This window comes from Dromiciops gliroides, chromosome 3 (genome assembly GCF_019393635.1).
Source record: "Dromiciops gliroides isolate mDroGli1 chromosome 3, mDroGli1.pri, whole genome shotgun sequence".
Taxonomy (NCBI): domain Eukaryota; kingdom Metazoa; phylum Chordata; class Mammalia; order Microbiotheria; family Microbiotheriidae; genus Dromiciops; species Dromiciops gliroides.
In genome coordinates, this window is record NC_057863.1 from 124,944,852 (window position 1) to 124,966,687 (window position 21,836).

The 21,836-nt window shown below is 36.6% G+C and overlaps 1 protein-coding gene across 7 annotated transcripts in view; it reads right to left on the reverse strand.

Moving 5' to 3' along the window:
- Positions 1 to 21,836, reverse strand: part of TBC1D4 (TBC1 domain family member 4) — a 215,230-nt gene that overhangs the window by 85,959 nt on the left and 107,435 nt on the right. For all 7 annotated transcript variants that reach the window (XM_043996158.1, XM_043996157.1, XM_043996156.1 and 4 more), the window contains exons 2-4: positions 9,844 to 10,431; positions 8,417 to 8,506; positions 4,290 to 4,394 (exon numbers count right to left, since the gene is read on the reverse strand). In XM_043996158.1, coding sequence (XP_043852093.1) covers positions 4,290 to 4,394; positions 8,417 to 8,506; positions 9,844 to 10,431 — 783 coding nt within the window. The remainder of the gene's footprint in view (positions 1 to 4,289; positions 4,395 to 8,416; positions 8,507 to 9,843; positions 10,432 to 21,836) is intronic.

The window sequence follows — 21,836 nt, forward strand, 5'->3', positions numbered from 1 at the left end:
GTGAATGAATAAATTAAAGAATGCTTTTTTTATTTCTTAAAAAGGCACATGAAGAAATAAAAGAGGATTTTCTAGATGAGGTCCATGAACTTTGTTTTGTTTTGTTGGTGAGGCAATTGGGGTTAAGTGACTTGCCCAGGGTCACACAGCTAGTAAGTGTTAAGTGTCTGAGGCTGGATTTGAACTCAGGTCCTCCTGAATCCAGGACCAGTGCTCTATCCACTGCGCCACCTAGCTGCCCCAGGTCCATGAACTTTAAATGGTCTAATGACCTTAGATGTATGGTTCTAGTTTGCTGCATACTAAGTCCATTTGCTTTATTCTCTTAAAAAATCCCTGTAACTATCCTTATTAAGCCATCCTTTTCTATTCTCTTTTTCTAGGCTAAACAACCACAGAGTTTTAAACTTTTCTTCCTATGAACTATTGTTCCATTTCTTCAAATCAATTCAATAAATATTTATTATTTACTTCCTATGTTCAAGGCATTGTACTGGGAATAAAAACACAAAAAAAAGCAGGAGTCCCTGACTACAAGGAGCATATTGTTGGAGGTGAGGAGAGGAAGAAGAGACTCATTTAAGAGTAAGTATCCCACATCCCACCAGACTGGGAGAATGATGAGGAGCAAAGGAAAAATCTAAATAATATACTCTCTATTTCTATTGTTCTTCTACTGGCTTTTCCATATCTTTATATATGCAGATTCAACAATGAATATAGGATTTTGGCAAAGAGTCTAACAGATTCCAAGTATAAAAGAATAACTTTCCAAACTTCATATATTGTTGCCCTGTCAATACATTCCCATGTTATATTTGCTTCTTTATAGTATCATGTATTTCATGAATATTCATGACTCTATTGTCTCAAATTTTCTGATAAGTAATTTACCTTTTTTCATCTCTATTACTGAACTATGTTCAGTTGGAGGAAACTGCAGTGAGACATTAAGAGACAACATAAGTAAAAATTTCCCAACAGCTAGAGGGTTTTCAGTCAGAAGATGAATTAACACTTGTAAACAATGTTGGAAAAGCCATTTTCATTCAAGTCGGAGTTGAACTAGATGCCTCTGAGGTCCCTTTTAACTCTGGGGTTCTGTGAATTTCATCCACCTTAGGATAGGGAACATCTGACAAAAATTTCAGTTTTTTTGAATCCTATGGTTTGGTTCCTTGAGCTTATGTACTATACTAATCCAGAAGTAAACCATTCTTGTACTTCTGATATACAGTTTATAAAATCAAAGAAATTTCATTGAATGAATTGCATTATGCTGTACAAGAGCAGAAAAAATAATATTTCCTGTGTATTCTGTCCTCAAAAAAGATAAGGCTACAGGCATGATTATGTAATGCACTGTCTTAAACACCTACCAAGGCCATATCCATGGATTGTCATTTGAAACAATAATGCTTAAATGATTTTTGATCCTTGTATGTCAGCTGTTTCAGCTGTCCCTCATTATGTGGAAAATTTATACCTAACTGCTCTTCTATCTCATAGTTCTGGTGCCTCTCCATCTTGTACTGTGTTTTATTAACATAATTACGGCGACTAGAGTTCTTGGTTTCTGGAATCATCTTGTTTTAAAAACAAATGTGCTGAAATTGAGATTCCAGTATAATCTCAATACAATGGTAAGACATTCACAGCCAGTCCAGTCTGTTTCCTTAGTCACAGTGTTGCTGGGATATTAATGCTGAAGGTACCCAAGCTTTTTACACTGATTTCCCTCTACCAAAACTATAATATGCCTGAGAAATGACCAAAGCTACAGAAATATTCAATATCACTTGAAATCATTAAAATGCACTAAGGCCAGAGACAGATCCTATAGGGTAACTTCTTTTTTCCAGATTGGACAAAATGTACTAGGGTATTTTAGGAGATTAGACAAACTCCATTCCTTCCCCATTCCTCCCCTCCCCCAAAGAAAAGTATGAAGTAAAGATAGATTTAACTAAGAAAAGTGGACCTAATTAACTTCTTCTTCCCTTCAGCATAATCATAGAAAGTAGAGGTTTGCCAGCACCTAAAAACTGACTGAACTCATATTAGACATCAGAACAAAACCCTCAGCTATGGGCACAGCCTTCACTGTCTTTGGGAGAAGACAGAAATTGCAAACCAAACACTATCAATCCTACATTGGGAAGTACAGACACGTCCATCCGTCCTCCCTCCGCTTCTCCATTCAGTCTCTATCACTGCCAAGAGATAATGAGCAGATAAAGGCTGCAGTGGGGCTGAGGTCTGGGAGGGTTGAACAATGGGTCTGATGTCCAAGATTGTACACGTATAGTTTGTAAGGATGTATATGTTCCTGGAGACAATGTCCAAGTTTTGTGTGTTGTGTGCTTCGATGGGGTACCTATAACGTTTCACAGTCACCAGGGCCATCTCCAGTCATACTGATCTATATCTTGCCACTGAACTCAGATGGCTCTTTCAGAATGAAAGACAAACAACAATATTTGGGCAATGGTATGGTACTTACAGATGTTGGGGAAAGAGGGAATTGGTACTAAATATATACTAGAAATGGCCTGAGTAAAGAACAGGTAAGAGATATGGATGGTTTTTTAAAATCTAAGTAAAATTTTAAACTCTTAACCAAGCCTGTTTTATTTAGTCGGTTCCTGTATTCTAATCGACAAAACTGATTGTTTTTACCTGGAAATATATAAAAGAGGATGGGAAGAGAGAATAAAACAAAACATGGAAAATTCAGATAAGAAAACAAGGCAGTGTAAAAGAAGGAAAAATCTTTTCTTTAAACCCAGGAAAAAAATACCCAGACTACAGACAAGATAAAGATCAAAATAAACCATCACTTAGGAAACTGAGGAGAAAGCGGGGAAAAAAGACCCAAACTTTATTTTCCAGCACTTCACTAGTTTTTGTTGTCTTACTCTTGAAAGCAGATTGGAAGGAAAGAATAAGGAATCAACCCTCTTTCCCCTCTTACAATGAATAAAGAGAAAGAGAAGTAGACTCCCCTTGTATTCTCTCTCACACACACACACACACACACACACATACACACACATTTTAAAGTGATGGAATTTTTTAAGTTCAATGAAGTGCATAACCTTGGGAAAGCCAACATGCCTACAGTTTGGTTTTCATGTTCCATTCTGCTGTTTTACAGTGTCTGAAACCCTCTGGTGTGAAAGTGATCGCTCATGGATAGAGCACCGGTCCTGGATTCAGGAGGACATGAGTTCAAATATGACCTCAGTCACTTGACATACTTACTAGCTGTGTGACCCCGGGCAAGTCACTTAACACCAATTGCCTCACCAAAAAAAAAAAAAAAAAGAAAGAAAGAAAGAAAGAAAGAAAGAGAGAGAGAGAGAGAGAGAGAGAGAGAGAGAGAGAGAGAGAGAGAGAGAGAGAGAGAAAGAGAAAGAAAGAAAGAAAGAAAGAAAGAAAGAAAGAAAGAAAGAAAGAAAGAAAGAAAGAAAGAAAGAAAGAAAGAAAGAAAGAAAAGAAAAAAAGAAAAAGAAAGTGATCTCTCCTTTGTCAAACTAACCACAAAATTACTAAACACAAAATTTTGCCTGAACATCTCCTTTGCATTTATCATACCGTCTCCTACATTTACAGCTACTTATGTCAGCCACTCAACAAGTATTTATTAAGCACCCAATATGTGCCAAATACAGTGCTAAGTACTGGGGCTTCAAAGAAAGGCAGAGGACAGTTCCTGCCCCCAAGGAGCTCACGATCAGGTGGGAGAAACAATATGCAAACAGCAATGTACAAACAAGCTACATATAGCACTAATTGAAGATGTGTGTGTTTCCCACCCCCACCTTAGATTGTAAGTTCTTTAAAATAGGGTCTTTAGCATACCTATCCAGAGTCTAGCATATGCATTTTTTAATTGATCTAGACCTGTGATTTCATTGGTGTGGGTAAATTCCCTATGGAGAAATTCCTCCATCCATGCTGATGAGTCACTCCTCTGTATTAAGGCAATCTTTCCAAGGACAAAGAAAGGTTACTTCCTCATGGTCAAACAGTCAGTGTCAAAAACAGGAACTGAAACCAGGTCTTCCTGAAAAAAAGGCCAGTTCTCCATCCACAATCCCTGTTTCCTTTCACAAAGCAACAGGTGCTAATAAACATTTATCACATATGCTGAGTTTAAATGTTTCATCCATGCTCCCTCTGTTTTTATTATTGCTTCTTTAGTTAAATTTTTTAAAAAATGAAAATAGTTTTTTTAATAATTTATTTTGCCAGTATGAGGAGTAAATAACAAAAAGGTCACTTACCAGCGACTCACTTGCACACTGGAACACATAACAAATATACTGACTTAACCCAGGTTCTGGAGATTCCCGACAGATAAATCCAAAGTGATCAATATGCTTTATACCCTGGAGAAGGAAAAGAAAGGTGAGGGTCCTTAGAAATTAATACATACCCACACACATGCACACATACCGTTTAAGAAGTCACTGAAGTCCAATATTAGAACATAGGGAATACCGATGTTTGTATGTGAAATCCATTTGTCTACTTCCAGTGGGATACAAGTTTTGTATGATGCCTGGGGAGGTATCTAATTTTCTTGATTATTTACAGCAATAAAGTCTGTTTTCAAAGTTGGTTCTCAATTATAAGAAAAGTCTCCCAGAAAAAGAAGGGAGCTTATTCATTCACTCAACAACTATTTGTAAAGAGTCAACAATATGCAAAAGTATTTTGCTAGGAATATTGTTCAATGAAGAACTGTGAATGATTTGACTATTCACAACAATACAATGAGCCAAGACAATCCCAAAGGACCACTAATGAATGAAACATACTATCCACCTCCAAAGAAAGAAATTATATTGATAGAACAGACTGAAGTATGCTATTTTTTTACTTTCTTTCATTTTTTTCTTTTATTCAAGTTTTCTTGTAGAAAATTACCAATATGGTAATGTTTTACCTTATCTAAAAAAACTATTTTGCTAGGAATAGGAAAAAAGATAAAAAGTCATCAGAATATGATTCCTGTCCTCAAGGAGGTTAAAATATATTAGTTGGGGAATGGAGGCATAGAAGAGGAAAAGCTATGACAGATACGAATTTGCAAAGTTAGACAAGCTACAAGGCAGAAAAGAACACAATTGGTATGAAGAGAGTTAGGAGACTGGAAAAAATAAAGATAATTTCTGAGAGGCTGAAGGTAGAGATTTAAAACTCAGCTTAGAGGTAAGAATTGAAGCCATGGGAGTAGGTGAACTTCCCAAAACAAAGTATAAAACGTGTCTGAGGAAAGAACTTTGGGGTAAATCCCTCTTAAAGGCCAGGAGAAGATACAACAGAAAAAGCATGATCAAAAGGGAAAGAAGAAAATGATCATAGTGTGTTGTCACAAAAATCAAGAGGAAAGAGTAACCAAAAAAGAGAGCGGGGGAGCGGGGGAGCAGGGAGAGTAGTGGGGAAGAGATTAGCACAGTCAAATGCTACAGTGTAGTCAAAAAAGGAGAAGGCTATTAGAATTGGCCATAAGGAGACTATTAGTGACCTCTGAAGAATGCTTTTTATAGAGTGGCAGAGACAGGAGCCAAATTGCAAAGGATAATATCATAGTTATCACAGGATTTAGAGACAAGAAGTGACATGATTATTTGGCATTGTATGTAAACTACTTTTTCCAAAAAACTTGAGTAAGTAGGGTTTAGTGAAGGGTTTTTTTTCTCTAAAGAACTGGGGAATCAGAGCAGGTTCATAGTTCAGATGGGAAGAAAAAAGGCAGAGATTGAAGATATGTGGGAGGGGGATGAGCAAGATCCTAGAAAAGGCAGAGGGGATGAATTTAAGGGCACACGAAGTTGTGTTAGCCTTAGCAAGAGGCAGAAGAAACTTCTTATGAAACCAAAATAAGGAAAGATGACAAGATGCTAAAAAAAATTTTAAATATGAAATTTAGAGAATTCGTAGTGTTTCACCTGTTTGTTTTTTGTTTGTTTGTTTGTTTGTTTTGTGGGGCAATGAGGGTTAAGTAATTTGCCCACGGTCACACAGTGAGTGTCAAGTGTCTGAGGTCAGATTTGAACTCAGGTACTTCTGAATCCAAGGCCAGTGTTTTATCCACTGTGCCACCTTAAAACTAGAAGGCAGAAGAAGGTAGTCTCATCTACATTGATGGTAAAGGGCAGGAGAAAAATTAAGAACTTTCAAAGAGAAGCAGTAGCACACAGTAGATAAAAGTAGAGTCAGGAAGACCTAATGTCAAATCCCACCTCGGGCGCTTACTGACCCTTAAGAAAGTCACTTATAATCTCTCTTCCCTTTTGCTTCCTCTCAGTAAAATGGAGTTAATAATACCTGTACTATTATTATTACCAATTTCACAGGCTGTTGTTAGGTTAACATTAAATATGTATTGATTATTATTGTTATATGCTTATTATATTTTGCTCTGTAGCTCGTGAAAAATATTAAATATAAACAATGAAAAAGGCACAGAATTTTAGAGCTGGGAAGGGACTTTTCCTTCTAATTTCATAAGGAACAAAACTGAGGCCCTAAATAGTTGATCCTATGATCAGAAATGACTTGTCCAAAGTTACACAGCTAGCTGATTGGTGGTTTAACTCCACTCTTGACCATTCCTCCCTCAAAAAAAGAAATTAAGACACAGCTCTCCTGTCACTTGCTTATGAGCTCTTTTGACTATATTTGTTGTTCTAAGATGGAGTATTCCTCTAAAAACTGTCTTCAGGAATATACATGCAGGATTAAATTTACACATTGGTTATGAAGCAGTAAATAACACCAGTACATAAAAAGCACAGTTTAAAAATCTTTATTTTCCCTTTTTTATAAATGTGGCATTTTTTGTAGTGAATTTCCATAAAAGAGCAAGAAATTTTTAAACTTTGCTATGGAAACTAAAATACTACCTGCACAAATATTTGCTATTTTTTCACCTCTGCATGAAGCAATCATTCACTCATACCACACTGGTCCTGCTTTTAGCATTTGAAGTTAGTTGACAGGGCACACAATGGTAAGAAACCCATCAGAGTAACTGTTTAGTTCTTTTTCAGAGCTGGAAAAATGGCAGTATCAGGACTAGAAACCAAGTTTTCTCTACCTACCGCACAATATTCTTTCCACAAAATCATGCAACTTGTGAGGCATGGATGTTGTAATATTAGGGATGTGGGTCCAAAACACAATTTTAAAAATTACTGAGGAAAGCACTTCATTCTGACCAGCCATCCCTACTTATCTTAATAATGGGGGTCCTGAAAAATTTGGCAACAGTAAATGGTTTTGTATACCTATTTTATACACCTATATACCTGGGGTAGCTTAAAAACTTCTCGGGCAAAAAGGGGTCTCCAGTGGAAAAAGTTTAAGAATTCTGGCCCTAGCCGGAATGCTCTAGCCTTTGTTCCAATTTCCTCTATCCAGCCAGCACTTTCACTCATGCAGCAACTGGCTAGATGGGCTACACTATTTTAGAAGCAAATGTGATGCCAGCATAAAAATAGGAATGGGGTTTAAACCAAACCTGCAAATACCTAATGTGATTCCTATGACACTAAAGTTAGCCTAAAGGCAGCAGAAAGAGGAAGTTGATGCTGTAGCATGAAGTGATCCAATAGCTAGCATTCCTTACACAAAGTGAAAGGAATCTGAACCTGACACTGTTCATTAGTGACCAAAAGAAAATCTTTCATTAGTTCCATAATAAATGGAGAGAAAAACACACAAAACTTTCATATTCAGAGGACCTCATTAGCTCAGTGGGTCTTAAAACACCAACATGATGTTTTCAGTAAAGAAAGCAGTACTTCTCACTCATAAACAGCTGCTGTCTTCAACCAAGTAGAATCTAAAGAAAGCTAGAAGAGAAAGCTGGATGAAAGTAAGGCCATGCAATCAGACAAGGAAAGTAAAGCAGACAAGACAACTTACTACTGCAGTGACTTACAAGGCAACTTCACTATGAAGTGTTACTGTGCTTTGCTTAAAATATTTTCAAATTTTAAAAAAGGTAAAAATCATCAACTAATATATTTGAATTGTCAGATTTCTTTTTTTCCAATGACTAGGGCACTGAGGTAAAGAGGGGGCTGATGGTGAAAGGAGGGAGTAAACGAATGGGAATTGTGACAGAATTGGTTAAAAATACTAGGTTTTTTTCTATCAGCTTTAGTTCAAAGAAAAAAGCATGATCACATCATACCCACCATTCTCACTACTTAAAATTTTGAGAAACACTATTTATCGGGGAGGAGGGAAAGACAAGGGAGAGTAGGTAATCTAAGATTACATAATATACACACATGAAACTAAAACACAGCTTTTTTGGATCTGGTGATTTTCAGGTCTATTTACATGTATTACATGGGCTATTTGTTTAAAAATTATCATCTCCTGTAATACATACCTGAGAACAAGAAGATATATCTTTAAAATTCTTTTCAAGAACAACTGACTTGGAATCAGGGCTAATTAGGTTAATTTCAAATCTCCCAACCTTGAAAATAAAGACATACTGATTATTTTCAATGAAAAAGTACTTAAAATTTCACTTTACCAATAAAATATTCAATTATGCACATACACTGAATTGACCTTTCCCATATATATCAACCATTCTCAGTCTTTTAGCTATGAAATATTGGTTCCCCATAATTATTTCCCTCCTTCTGAAAAAATGTATAAATGTATAAGTTTAACTATGTTATTTTCTTGTAAGACAATGAGTTTGTAGCAGATCTCTGTTTTAACTCTGAAGTGAAATAAAGCCATTAGTACCAAGTTTCCCAAAAATAATATAGTATTAGCCTGAGAATTTATAATACAAATATAGACTGACTCAAAAGGGAAAGATAACCCTTAAAATCTTATTAAACTTGACAAATAAGTTGTAAGTCTGGACAAATTTAATCAATATGCTGCCCTGATACCATCCTCCTTATATTTATTTATTTATATATATATATATATATATATATATATATATATATATATATATATATATTCTTCAGTCTTCTTTCTTGATTGCCTGATATTATCTAGACATATTTATATCTATAGACATCTGTATCTACAGAGATATCTCTATAGATAGAGATAGACAGACAAACAGACAGACAGATAGATAGATCCTCTGAAAACTGATGACTATCCAGACTTTCCTTTTTTCATTAGGAACTTTCCTCTACCTCTCCCACACCTAGTAAGAGTTGGTAATTCCCTGGAATATGCTATCCCACTCCAGATCCCTAGGCTTCTTAAATGCAAATCTAGGTTAACAGCATTTATTTATGGACTGATACTATGAAGTATATTGTAGGAGAGATCTAGAACCACAAATGTAAGCTTTTTTCCTCCTTAAATTCATTCCACACTGCTGTTTTTAATCTACTCCTTTCATATCTGTTTATGTCCCAGTGTCCTCCCTTACCAATTTCCTCAAATTCTGTCTTCTTTCTTTTGACCCATAGGTGATTTAGATCTAGAAAGGACCTAAGAAGTCATCTGGTCCAACTCCCTCTTTTTATATATGAGTATAATAAGGCCCAGAGAGGCTAAGTGTCTTGCCCAGGGCCACACAGATCAGATCGTAAGTGGCATAGCCAGATTCTCTGGCCCAAACCTACATTCTCTCTGACTCCAAACCTGGGGCATTTTTGTTCTTTTTCTCCTGTTCTGTGTCTTGTCTCTAATCTTCCTTGTTTGATAGTCTGGATGAAAAAGAAGATTTAATTAACTATTTGGAGGTGGCCAGTTTAGCCAAATTTAACTTGGCTCTCTGGTGGCCTTCAGGCTGCAAAGAGAAGCTCTCACAGCACACCCAGCTGCAAGTACCTGAAACAGCATTGTTCTATTCTTCTCTGAGTCAGAGGGTTGGACGTGACTAGGGGCACTCGCATGTCTTCTTCGTGGTTGTACTTTTAGGGTGCCATCAGGCACCTTCTTCTGTGGAACTGCAGTCACACTGCTACACCGAGACCGAAATTCTTGCTGTTCATCAAAACCAGAATCTTCCAAAATCCTTTCAGGGAAGCAAACACGAGAGCCAGACAAACTTGTCTGTCCCACCACCATTGTTAGGCCAGAGGCAGGCGAGGTTTTCTCACCGAGTTCATCAAACTGGCCATCTTCTGGTGAAACGGGTACTTCTGACTCAAAAACCATAAGGTCATTACTGGAATCTGAACTTCGTTGCTCACTCAGGAGCCGGAGACGCTGACGTTCATGTAGGTTAAACTTTTCAATGCAGTCATCAATGAGGGTGGATGGGGCCTTCTTATGAGTCACTGTTACCTTTCCGCAATAAAGCACTTCAAATTTCTGAGAGTTGTAAAAGGCATCCTCATTATCTTTATTAGGTTTGGCATCTTCTTTCAGGGCTGCTTTAGACACTTGCCTTATACTGCTAATAACATCAGGAACCTGCAGGAAAAAAAAAAAGAACACAAATTCTTCATTTCAGCTGTACAGTTGGAAACCGTTTCTATTTCACCTATAACCAACATTAGAATATAGCTCTGAACATGACTGATGAAATATATAACAATCAAAGGTAAGCCAGAAAAGTAAAACCACCAAAGGATCGATATTTACAGGTTTTTTCAGGTAAAATTCAAACTCTGACATGGATATCATTCTTGTATTCATAAATATGAAAGTTCTATCTGTGGTACTATAACAGAGATAGCTGTTAGCTCTATGGAGCTAACATTCAATAGGTAGAGCATTGGATTCACAATAAGAAAGACTTGGATTCAAACAGAAATACATATGTTATCCTAGGCAAGCTCCCCTAAACTTTCTGTGCCTCGGTTTCCTCATCTATAAAATAAAAAGGTGGAATTCAATGGCTCTTACGGTCCCATCCAGATCTAAACTTATGATTCTATAATATTACTTTCAAAGATGTTATGTTTCCCCCAAAGAAGTAATTATACTCCTCTACACTTCCCAGGGATGAACATAAAAACTACTTTGTGATTGAACTGAAGCCCAGAAAGTACATAGGAAACATCACATTTTTTTGCTTGTCAGCCCCATTACATTTCCTTGAGGGCAGGGACTGCCTTTTTTGCTTCTTTTTGTATTCCCAGTGCTTAGCACAGAGCCTGAAACATAGTAGTTAACAGACATTTATTATATACCTAACTAACTGATATCTAGCTAAAATAGAAATTGATTGTTAGATTTTAGGTGTCTATGATATTCTGCAAACCAGTTCTCTTCCCTTCAACAAAATTATTTATTATGAATATCCAAGAAAATCAAGTCCTAACCACAAGAAGTCCAATTTTTAAATAATAGAAGAAAGGACAAGGCCTTAAGACACAAAAGTAATACACCCATATCCATCATCCTTTTAAAGAGTAATCCAGCAATACTACTGCTAGATTTATATCCCAAAGATATGCCCCAAAAGAGAAAAAGACCTATTTGTACAAAAGTATTTATAGCAGCTCTTTTTGTGGTGGCTAAGAATTGGAAATCAAAGGAACGCCCATCAGTTGGGGAATGGCTAAACAAGCTGTGGTAAGTGATGGTGATGGAATATCATTGTGCTATAAGAAATGACAAGCAGGATGATTTCAGAAATGCCTGGAAAGACTTGTATGAACTGATGTATAATGAAGTGGGCAAAGCCAAAAGAACATTGTGCACAGAGACTGCAATACTGTTTGATGAAGAACTGTGAATGACTTAACTATTCTCAACAATACAATGATCCAAGACAACCCCAAAGGCCTACTGATGAAACATACTATCCATCTCCAAAGAAAGAAGAGATATTGATGGAACACAGACTGAAGCATGCTATTTTCACTTTCTTTCATTTTTTTCTGTTCAAGTTTTCTTATGCAAAATGACTAATATGGTAATGTTTTACATAATTGTACATGTATAACCCATATCTTATTACTGTAAAGAATTGTTATTTGAGGTTTTTATGCCTCGGCGTGCACTGGCCTGGGGGTCCGCAAACCACAGGGTGCTCCAAAGGTTGTAGCCTTTGCCATGGCACTGGCACCTCACGTGGGCACCTCATTTCATCACCACTCCCCAACACCTACATGGGCCTGGCAAAATTATAATGATTGGAAGCCTAGTGAGGGCAGTCGTGTGATTGTCAGAGCAGCCATCCCATTGGCTGGGGCTGTATGGGATTTTTCTGGGACTGGGGGAGAAGAATTGGGCATTATAGCTGGACACTGGAACGACAGGAGTTCTGCTGCGTATTCTCAGCTGATTCCTGGGCGGTGGTATTTCTTCAGGTTGTATAATTTCCCTTTCCCCATTTTATTTCCTTTCCCTTGATCCTACTGATCCTGTTTGTGGTTGGGTTTTTTTTTTAAGTTCGTTTTTGTTAAAATAAGTCCTGTTCTGTTTTGAGGGAGCCTGCCGGTCTCCTTCCTTGCCCCAGAATTGTGGCAAGCCGCTTAGCTAACACTCCCCAATTAAAAATTGGTCCCTACATTGCTTACCATCTCAGAAAGGGGGAAGGGGAGGGAAGGAAGGAGGGATAAAAATTAGAACTCAAAACTATAAATAAAAATGTTTATTACTAAAAAAAAAAAAAAAGAAAAATTGTGTAATGTCTTTGAGATAAGGGACTCCTCACATGACAGACACAGCTTGTGAAAGAAGTCAGGTGTTATAGAGCAACATCTGACCAAGTAAGCTTAACTTTAAACTTAACTGTTTTTTCCCCTTACTACTTCAATACTGTTGGTTCTTAAGCCATTAAGAATGGACTTGGGGGCAGCTAGGTGGCGCAGTGGATAGAGCACCAGCCCTGGAGTCAGGAGTACCTAAGTTCAAATCCGGCCTCAGACACTTAACACTTACTAGCTGTGACCCTGGGCAAGTCACTTAACCCAAATTGCCTCGCTTAAAAAAAAAAAAAAAAGAATGGACTTGACAGACTCTCAAGTAATGGTGCTGGCTGGCAAAAGCACAAAGAGTTTTAAACTGCAATGATTTCTTTTCATCAAGCATCCCTGCTGAGGGGCTAATATCTAGCATTGTAGGGAACTAATACTAGTGTTTGTCCTTTGTTCTCTAAGAGGACCACAACATCCAGGTGATGCCATGACTTTCACTGAATTGGATTTTAAGTGAGGGAAGGCTGTCAAGGTCACCAACCTTACTCTCTCTCTTCCAGAATCATCTGAGTCCAGTGGCAAGACATATAGCAAAACAACTGGAGATGGCCCAAAATGTTTAAGGCAATTGGGGGTTAAATAATTTGACCAGAGTCACATAGCTAGTGTCTGAGGTGCGATTTGACTCCAGGGCCAAAGCTTTAGCCAAGTGCACCACCTAGCTCCCCCTTGAAGGGGACTAACAGAAATATAGAAGACCAAGAGCCATTTCCCAATGGAAAGTCACAGAATATGAACAAACTTCTCCAAAAAATTGTGAATGCTTAATTTCATATTAAAGATAAATGTAAATCAAAACAGCCTTGAGGTTTCACCTGACACTCTGCTAATCAGCAAAGATAAGAAAAAATGGGAACAGTCAATGTTGAAGAGGTTTCTTAAAGATAGTTATGCTAAAACAATATTAGTGGAATATGAACTGGTCCAACCACTACAGAAAGCAATTTGGAATTATGGTAAAAAAATGTTAAAATGCCCATCTTTTTCACCCAGATATTCCACCACCGGACACATATGAAAGGGATTAAAGATAAAAACCTCCATGTGCCCCAAAATATTTATAGCAGAAGTTTTTATGGTAGCAAAAAATGAAGATGAAATAGATTTCTTTTGATTGGGGAATTAATAAAAATGGTATACATAAAAGTAATGAAATTGCACTGTGCTATAAGAAACTATGAATAAGAACAATACTGAAAAAACTGATATGAATTGAGGTATGTGAAATCAGCAAAACCAATATACACAATGTTTACCACAATGATCAGAAAACAGTGTACATGCTGGATTACACATTGGTTGGTTTCTATGAATTTCTTATATTCACTCTCTTCTCTCCCCCTCTTCCTCTCCTCCCCCCCCTCACTCCCGCCAGTGTCCCTCCCTGGTCATCAATCTACTTTGTAACTTGTCTTCCCTATCATAATGTAAGCTCTTTGAACAGAAGGCCAGAAAGAATTGTGGATCAGCAGGAAAGTCTTGAAAGTTATATACTGAAAAAGAAAAGTAGACTATATGATAGAGATCTGCAGCTTTATGTACAATCTCCTTTTTATGTTTTATTATTCATGTGGAAATGTGCATTTGACTTAGTGTTTATTAAATTCAGAAGGAAAATAAATTTTTTTTTTAAAGAATTTAAGCTCCTTAAGAGGAAAGGCTTGTCTTTATATATGTATTGCCAGTGCTTAGAGCACTGCTTGGTAAATAGTAAGTGCTTTATATATGATTTTTCGTTAATTCATTCATTCTTTGTTATAGGGAATCTCTCTCTTGGATAAAAGTTGGAAAGGATGTATTTAGAAATAAAGGTAAGAAAGAAACAAAAAATATTAATATAAAAACCTTTTTAAATGTTTTTCTTGATCACAAATCATGCTTTATCAAATATTACTCATCTAATTTAGTAAAGTAAATGCTCCTCAACTCACCAATACAATTCTAGAAATGCTTTAATTCATGTGTTTTGGGTACAGAATTTGGGACCCTCTTTTATGGGGTTTTCAATGTTTATATTATCCTACAATGACAATGTGATTTTTGGATACAACATCAGTTAAGAAGGATGGATTGGCAGGGACAACCATTTGGATGTGGGGGGGGGGGGGGAGAAGGTTAAAGAGAGGGGAAAGTTGAAAACAACATCAAGTTTTGTTATGGTTTATTTATGTGGTATTGCCATCTAAACAGAAAGAGGGAAACCAACAGACCAAACTTGCTTGGGTTATTTGGAATTCTTAAGATGAGAATGGGTTATCCATGTAAAAATACCTGAAAGATAGTTTTGAGATGCAAGTCTCAGCTCTGCCACTGGGCAAATCACTTAATCCCTTAAATCTCAATTTCTTTTCACTAGATTATTTTTAAGGTTCTTTCTAGCTCTAAAATTCTCCAGTCTATTACCTTACTAAAAAAAAAAAAAAAGCAATTTAATGTAGCATCTGGTATTGGCTATTAAGACATAAAAATGGTTATTTTTTTAAATTTTCATAGTAAGTACACAATTAAGCCACAAAAGATAATTTGGAACTAACACAATATACTGAAATCACCTACAACAAGGCTATTACCAAAATTCAAAGTAAAATTGTAAACCATTAGAATTTTTCTTGGGGGGGGCGGTGAGGCAATTGGGGTTGTGACTTGCCCAGGGTCACACAGCTAGTAAGTGTCAAGTGTCTGAGACTGGATTTGAATTCAGGTCTTCCTGACTCCAGGGCCAGTGTTCTATCCACTGTGCCACCTAGCTGCCCCTAGACATTAGAATTTTAAAAGACAGGCTCTATCTACTTTAAATGTTAATGGAATAAGTCTTGTGTTTTAGACAACAGGTAAAAATACTTCAGATGTACTACTATAACCATATTTGTAAGCTCTAAAAGCTACAGAGGCAACAATTACAAATCATTTCAGAGACCTTTAAAAGGAATAGTCTATACAGAGGTGGTAAAAGATAACTAATACTAACTTCTAATATTTAATCAGAAACATTTTGATAAACATAATTTTCTCAAACATAAAAGGGCCAATTCATACATATTAAATGCCAAAAAGCATAATGCCTTGCACAACTTTAACTTTCAAGAGCCTCACACTATTGAGAAACAGCACAGTATAGTCTTTATGGTTAGCATTTGCTTGTTACTGCTTCCAGGCATTTACTAAGGGACTCGGAATGCCTAAATAAACAATCACAGACATCAAAGCCATTCCTTCCTGTAGGAATGCTGTTGATGTTAGAACACTGTGCTATTGAACTTCATATTATTTAATTAGTGTATATACAGTTAAATTAGCAGGCACCAAAGAAACCTGGTAGTGTTGCGCACATTAATCCCTTTAACTTTAAGAATATCATTTTCAATCTAAGACTGACACAATTTGAGATTTGTTTAGTTTATCCATGCAAAAGAAAATTTATCAAAAACAAGAATACTGATATAAGCTACCTTTTCATCAGGAATCCAGCTGAAGAGGGGAGCCATTCCCAAGGAACACTAAATTTGATAAATGAATATAGTCCTTAGTAAGAGGCTTTTGCCACCTTTACTAGGAAGTTTTCGATTTCTGAATGATGAAGATCTCTTAGTAGTAACCGTTATTGCTTCAAAAGTCAAGCATTTCCTGACACTGAATACAGGAAATACTTGAATTGTTCAGGATTTGAAAGTCAAAGAAAGCCTCTGATTTCTTTCAAAAGGAATGCTCTAATTTCAATGACCTCTCTTTGCTGTTTAAAATTAACTGGGAATAGGAGTTTGACACTTATTAATTGGGGAGATACCAGAGTATTAGTCACAGTTTGAAAAAATATCCCAGTGTTCCTTTTATCTGACTGTATTTCAGTAAACATCTGAAAATGGAGCAAAATAGATAACATATAATCTTTATAATTGGCTTTAGAATGAAATGTTTAAGTTTTTATGAATTTTCCTTCCTAAACAGATTTTGCTTTAAAATCAACTAGGTAGACATATATAGGAAGAATAAAAATATTTTACAGTATGTCAATATTGATATACCCAGTACTATATTGTTTTTTAATTATATGTACAATATCTAACAGGGCTTATGTAAATAAAAGTAGTTAGGACATAAAAAAAATGTATTACAGTTATATTGGGGGGGGGTCAAGATAATCTTGAAAGCAACAAAAGATTGTGTTTCACCAGAAAGGTTAGAAATCTGAAAAAGTAAATAAGTAAATAAATAGATAGATAGATAAATGGATAGGCAAATAAATAAATAATGAATGAAATGTTTAGATTTTTATGATTTTTCCTTCCTAAATAGATTTTACTTGGGCTGACATTCACATCAATATGCATTTCCTTTAAACGACAACAACAAAAACCTCATTTCCAAAGGTTGTAGAGAAAGAAGGTACAAATTAGGCTCAGTAGTTAAGAGACTCAAGGCATTTGGGCCCATAGATTATAACTGGCACAACCAGAATTCAAATTCAGTTCCAATGATTGTAAATCCAGTCATTATTTCCATTGTATCTCAGTGCTCCTGAATTTATAAAGCGTGTGCTAAACTTTGTGCAAGTACTTGGCATAAAAGAAGAAACAGATAAAACAAAACAGTCCCTGTCCTCAAGGAGCTCATATTCTAACATGAAAGACAGCATGCACACATATAGATTTATACAAAATAACAGAAAAAAAAGAAACAAGATAACTTTGAGGGAAAAGGCACTAGCACCAAGGGGACCTAGGAAGGGTTTCATGTAGAGGTTGGCATTTGAGTTGAACTGTGAAAGAAAAGAGAAATTCCAAAAGGCAGATTGGAAAGAGAATGCTTTTCAGTCACATACAACAACCTGTGTAAAGGCAGTGAGAAAGAAGATGGTATGTCATATTCTTGCAACATTAAAAAGACCAGTTTGGTTGGATGAATTTTAACATGCAGCTTAAGCACCATATTCTGCATGAAGTTTTTCCTAATCTACCAATTTCCTAGTGCCCACTCTCCCAAACTACTTTGTATTTGTCTTTATTTCTTCACTAAATATTTATTCTCTATATACTTAAGTATGTACTGCTTGTCTCCCTCACTTAAATTGTAAAGCTCACTGTGAAGCAGGATTGCACCTAGCACAATGCCTGGCGCAATACACATGTTAGAGACTTAATAAAATGCTTGTTTAGTCACCCATATGAGTCACTGATAGGTGGAAGGGACTGATGGGTAACAAAACTGGAAAGGTAGAAGGGGGCCCCAATTATAAAGAGCTTTAAATGCCAAGGAGAAACAATAGGGAGGTCACTGGGATCTATTGTGGGGAAAGGAACATGGAAGGAGGGGATATGAATAGACCTGCTCTTGAGGAAAACCATTCACAACTGTGTGTATGATTTAGAGTGGAGAGGGACAGTGGAAGCAATTAGCATCTCAGATAGCTGGTAACAGGACAACTTCCAGTTCTCTTTTTTCCACTAGCCTTATCTTTGGGAGCAAAGAGAACTCTTTCTTAGGCACCTATAGCTGTTTTAGACCCTCTGCCCAAGAATAGTAGTGCTGGAATACAGACATTTAATAGTGAAGTAGTACATTGTACCTTTATTTTTTTATTTGATTTTTGCTTTTGTTTTTGGTGAGGCAATTGGGGTTAAGTGACTTGCCCAGGGTCACACAGCTACTAAGTGTTAAGTGTCTGAGGCCAGATTTGAACTCAGGTCCTCCTGACTCCAGGGCTGGTGCTCTATCTACCATGCCACCTAGCTGCCCTACAGTGTACCTTTAAATTGAATATCATTATTTCCATGCTGCTAGAAAGAACTAGAGCCATTTGAAAATAAATAAATCAGGACCTTGAGTAGTTTCAATTCTTACAATGTGAAGAACTTTCACTTTCACCATAATTAAAACATTTTAGTTTGGTATTTTTACCATCAGAAGCTTCCCCCTTAGACAGCTGAACACTGACAGTGAAAAATAAATAGATAAATAAAAGACTTACAGTGAGCATTCCAAGTTATTATTAGCTAAAAACAAAGGATTTCTTATTATAATTTTTCTCCTCTTATCTAAGATCATTCCATCTATAATCATCATCCTAAGTCAATTTGTATGATCAAGGGCATTATACTATATTTAAACTCTGTTCCACTCTTGTCATATCACACCACCCCCAAAAGAAATATTTTTTGCCCTGGTCACAGACTTGCTGGCAAATTTCATTGAGCTAGAACACAGGAAGATAAACATGTGCTAAGTGAATACACAAAAGAAGACGTGGACATTTTGATTCTCACATAATCATATAATCTTTGTGTATATGACTGTGGTTGTTAAATGTTGAAAAATAAAAATAGGCAAACTCAATCACTGTACATCAATGCTAAGTAATTCAATATCTTAGAAATCAGTACCCTGACGACAAAAACCAGCTGGAGAGACTTAAGATATGTACTTCTAGCCAAATTTGGGCAAGGGTGACTTTTCCTCAGTTGTTGGTTGTTGCTTTTTCATGACTATGAAGGAAACAATGTAATGAAATAATCAAATAACAAAACTTATATTACTGAGGTTTTTAAAATACAATGACCCCTGCTAACCCTTTAAAATTCACTCTACAAAGAATAGATTTTTTTTTAATTTACATGCTACTATTCTTAACTCAATAATTCAAGGATCTGTAATTTCATTAGAGTAGATCTCTTTACTGATACAGAGGGCAACCCTTTCATAACTAGGTGGATGGTTTAAGAGTCACTATCACTGAAAAGTTCATCAATGTGAGGCCAACCTGGTGATAGATACACTTCTCCAAAAGTAGGTAGACTGGTCCTTGAACAACAGACAGTCAGTTCATCCCTAAGATCCATTCCAGCTCAACAGGGCCTTCCTACCCTTCTTCTCTTCTGGAATAATGTCTAGGGTTATCTCCATGCCAGAATAAGACTTTAATAGAGGATTTTCAGGCATAAGTTTTAATATTAGCTTCCATTTTAAAAAAAAGAAATGAAAAGAGCTCCTTGAATCCAAAGACACCAAAAATAAAAGATTTCATTTGCCAAAAAGAAGAGTGATTCTTTGGAACTACAGATTACTGAAATTAATATTAGGCCATGACACTATATGGGAGGCTAGCTGAAAATTTTGCGTGTGTGTGTGTGTGTGTGTGTGTGTGTGTGTGTGTGTGTGTGTGTGTGTGTGAGAGAGAGAGACAGACAGACAGACAGACAGACAGACAGACAGAGACACAGAGGCAGAGAGAAAACTACACAACTACACATTTTATCCAGCAAGCACTAGAGGGAGCTTTTCTCCCTGAGCTGTTTTCAACTAGTCAAATAAATAATTCAACAAAGCTTCTAAATGATATTACTACAGAAATTCCATTATAAGGAACTTGAAATACTAATACTCCAGGGCCGGTGCTCTATCCACTGCACCATCTGGCTGCCCCAAGAGCTAACCTTTTTTAATGGAGGAGACAACATGTAAACAGCTTTGCTTACAAGATCTATACAGAGTAGGTGGAAGGTAATCTCAGTAGTTTTTTTTAATCTCAGTAGTTTTAAAAAGATTTTGCAGATTATATCGAGGTAAGAAGATTCAAGCTAGGAAGTTTCTGCTTTCATTCTTAGCTTCTAGAAATCAAGCTGTGATTTAAGTTGTAGACTGTATTTCCGGCCCTGGAGTCAGGAGTACCTGAGTTCAAATCCGGCCTCAGACACTTAACACTTACTAGCTGTGTGACCCTGGGCAAGTCACTTAACCCCAATTGCCTCACTAAAAAAAACAAAAAAAAACAAAAAAAAAAAGAACAAAGTTAAGGTATTCATTGGTATCCCTGAAAAAATGACAAGCGAATCAAGGGTGAATCCTGGAAAAGTATGACATAACAAGGAACATAAAGCTTCAAGATCAACAGACATCTCCAAAATTAAGAATGCTTCAGAATAATCAGAAACCTATTAGCTCTCCTGCATATCTAGAATACTTAATGTTCATGCTAATCTTTTTTTCATTTTGAGCATGCAATTTTTATTCAGACACATCACTCAATTGCAAATATTCTTCCTATTGGCTTCTGTTTCCCCTCTTAGATGAAGAAAAACACTATGTTATCCAGGTACCAAAACAGTTCCTGAGAGAAGACATTACTGTTTCATACTTCAGAACTATGACTCAATGAAGGAGAAAACCAGTCATCCAGAAGTAAATCTCTAATCTAGACTTACGGTCTCTAGGAGAATACAAAAATGCATTCATCTTTGGGACCATGAAAAACACCTATGCAAGTAAATCTCTCCCCACTAGCTATAGCATGCCCTTTGCTTATATTAGTAATATGAGCCTTAACCAAATAGTAAACACAAAAGGGCGGTGGTGTTAGTTGTGTGAGAAGGCAACCAAATGCAATACTTAAGCAAGACATATCACCTTGGTGTCCCATCCCTTTGTTGGCTCCCTACTGCAGCAAGCCTCATCTGGCATAGGACCTGCTCAGATGTGTTACTGTCAGATTTTTTTCTTCATGCCTTAAAGGTCAAAGTCATTCCTTTCCCTGGTGTGAAATGTGTGTGTGCATATACAACTGCTTATCTCCCTTGTTAGAAGGTAGAAATTGTTTCATTTTTTGTGCTTAAAGCCCCAGTACCTAGTATAATAACTGTCGCAAAGTAGGTACTTAATAAGTATTTACTAATTGACTGATTAGTAAAAAGGGAAACAGGTGGCCCTGAAGAGACTAAATAGCTGAGGTCCAGCAGATGGTAGCAAAAAGTAGAAACAATGCCCACCAGAGAACATCATTATAACATATCCAAAGGACTTCATAAACTATGAAATGTAGAAAGTGTAAGATGTCTTGGCCACAGGGGTCGCTACATATTCCCAGGAGTATTGTCTGGAAACTGGTTCTACATGCATGGGCCCTCCATTCCATGGGAAATGTGGTAAACTTATATAAAGGGACACCCCATGTGTGCTTGGAAGAATCATTTCTAAATATTTTATTTATGCTACTTAATTGTAAGTCTTCCTTTGAATTGTTTCCTCTGGCTGGAAAAAGTAAATAAATGTACTGGAATTTGTGGGCTATAGTTTTCAATGGATACTCACCCACAGAGTGCCTGAAAAATTTAGTAGCTTTTGTGGGAGAGAGAGAGACAGAGACAGAGAAAGAGACACATATATACATACACACACACT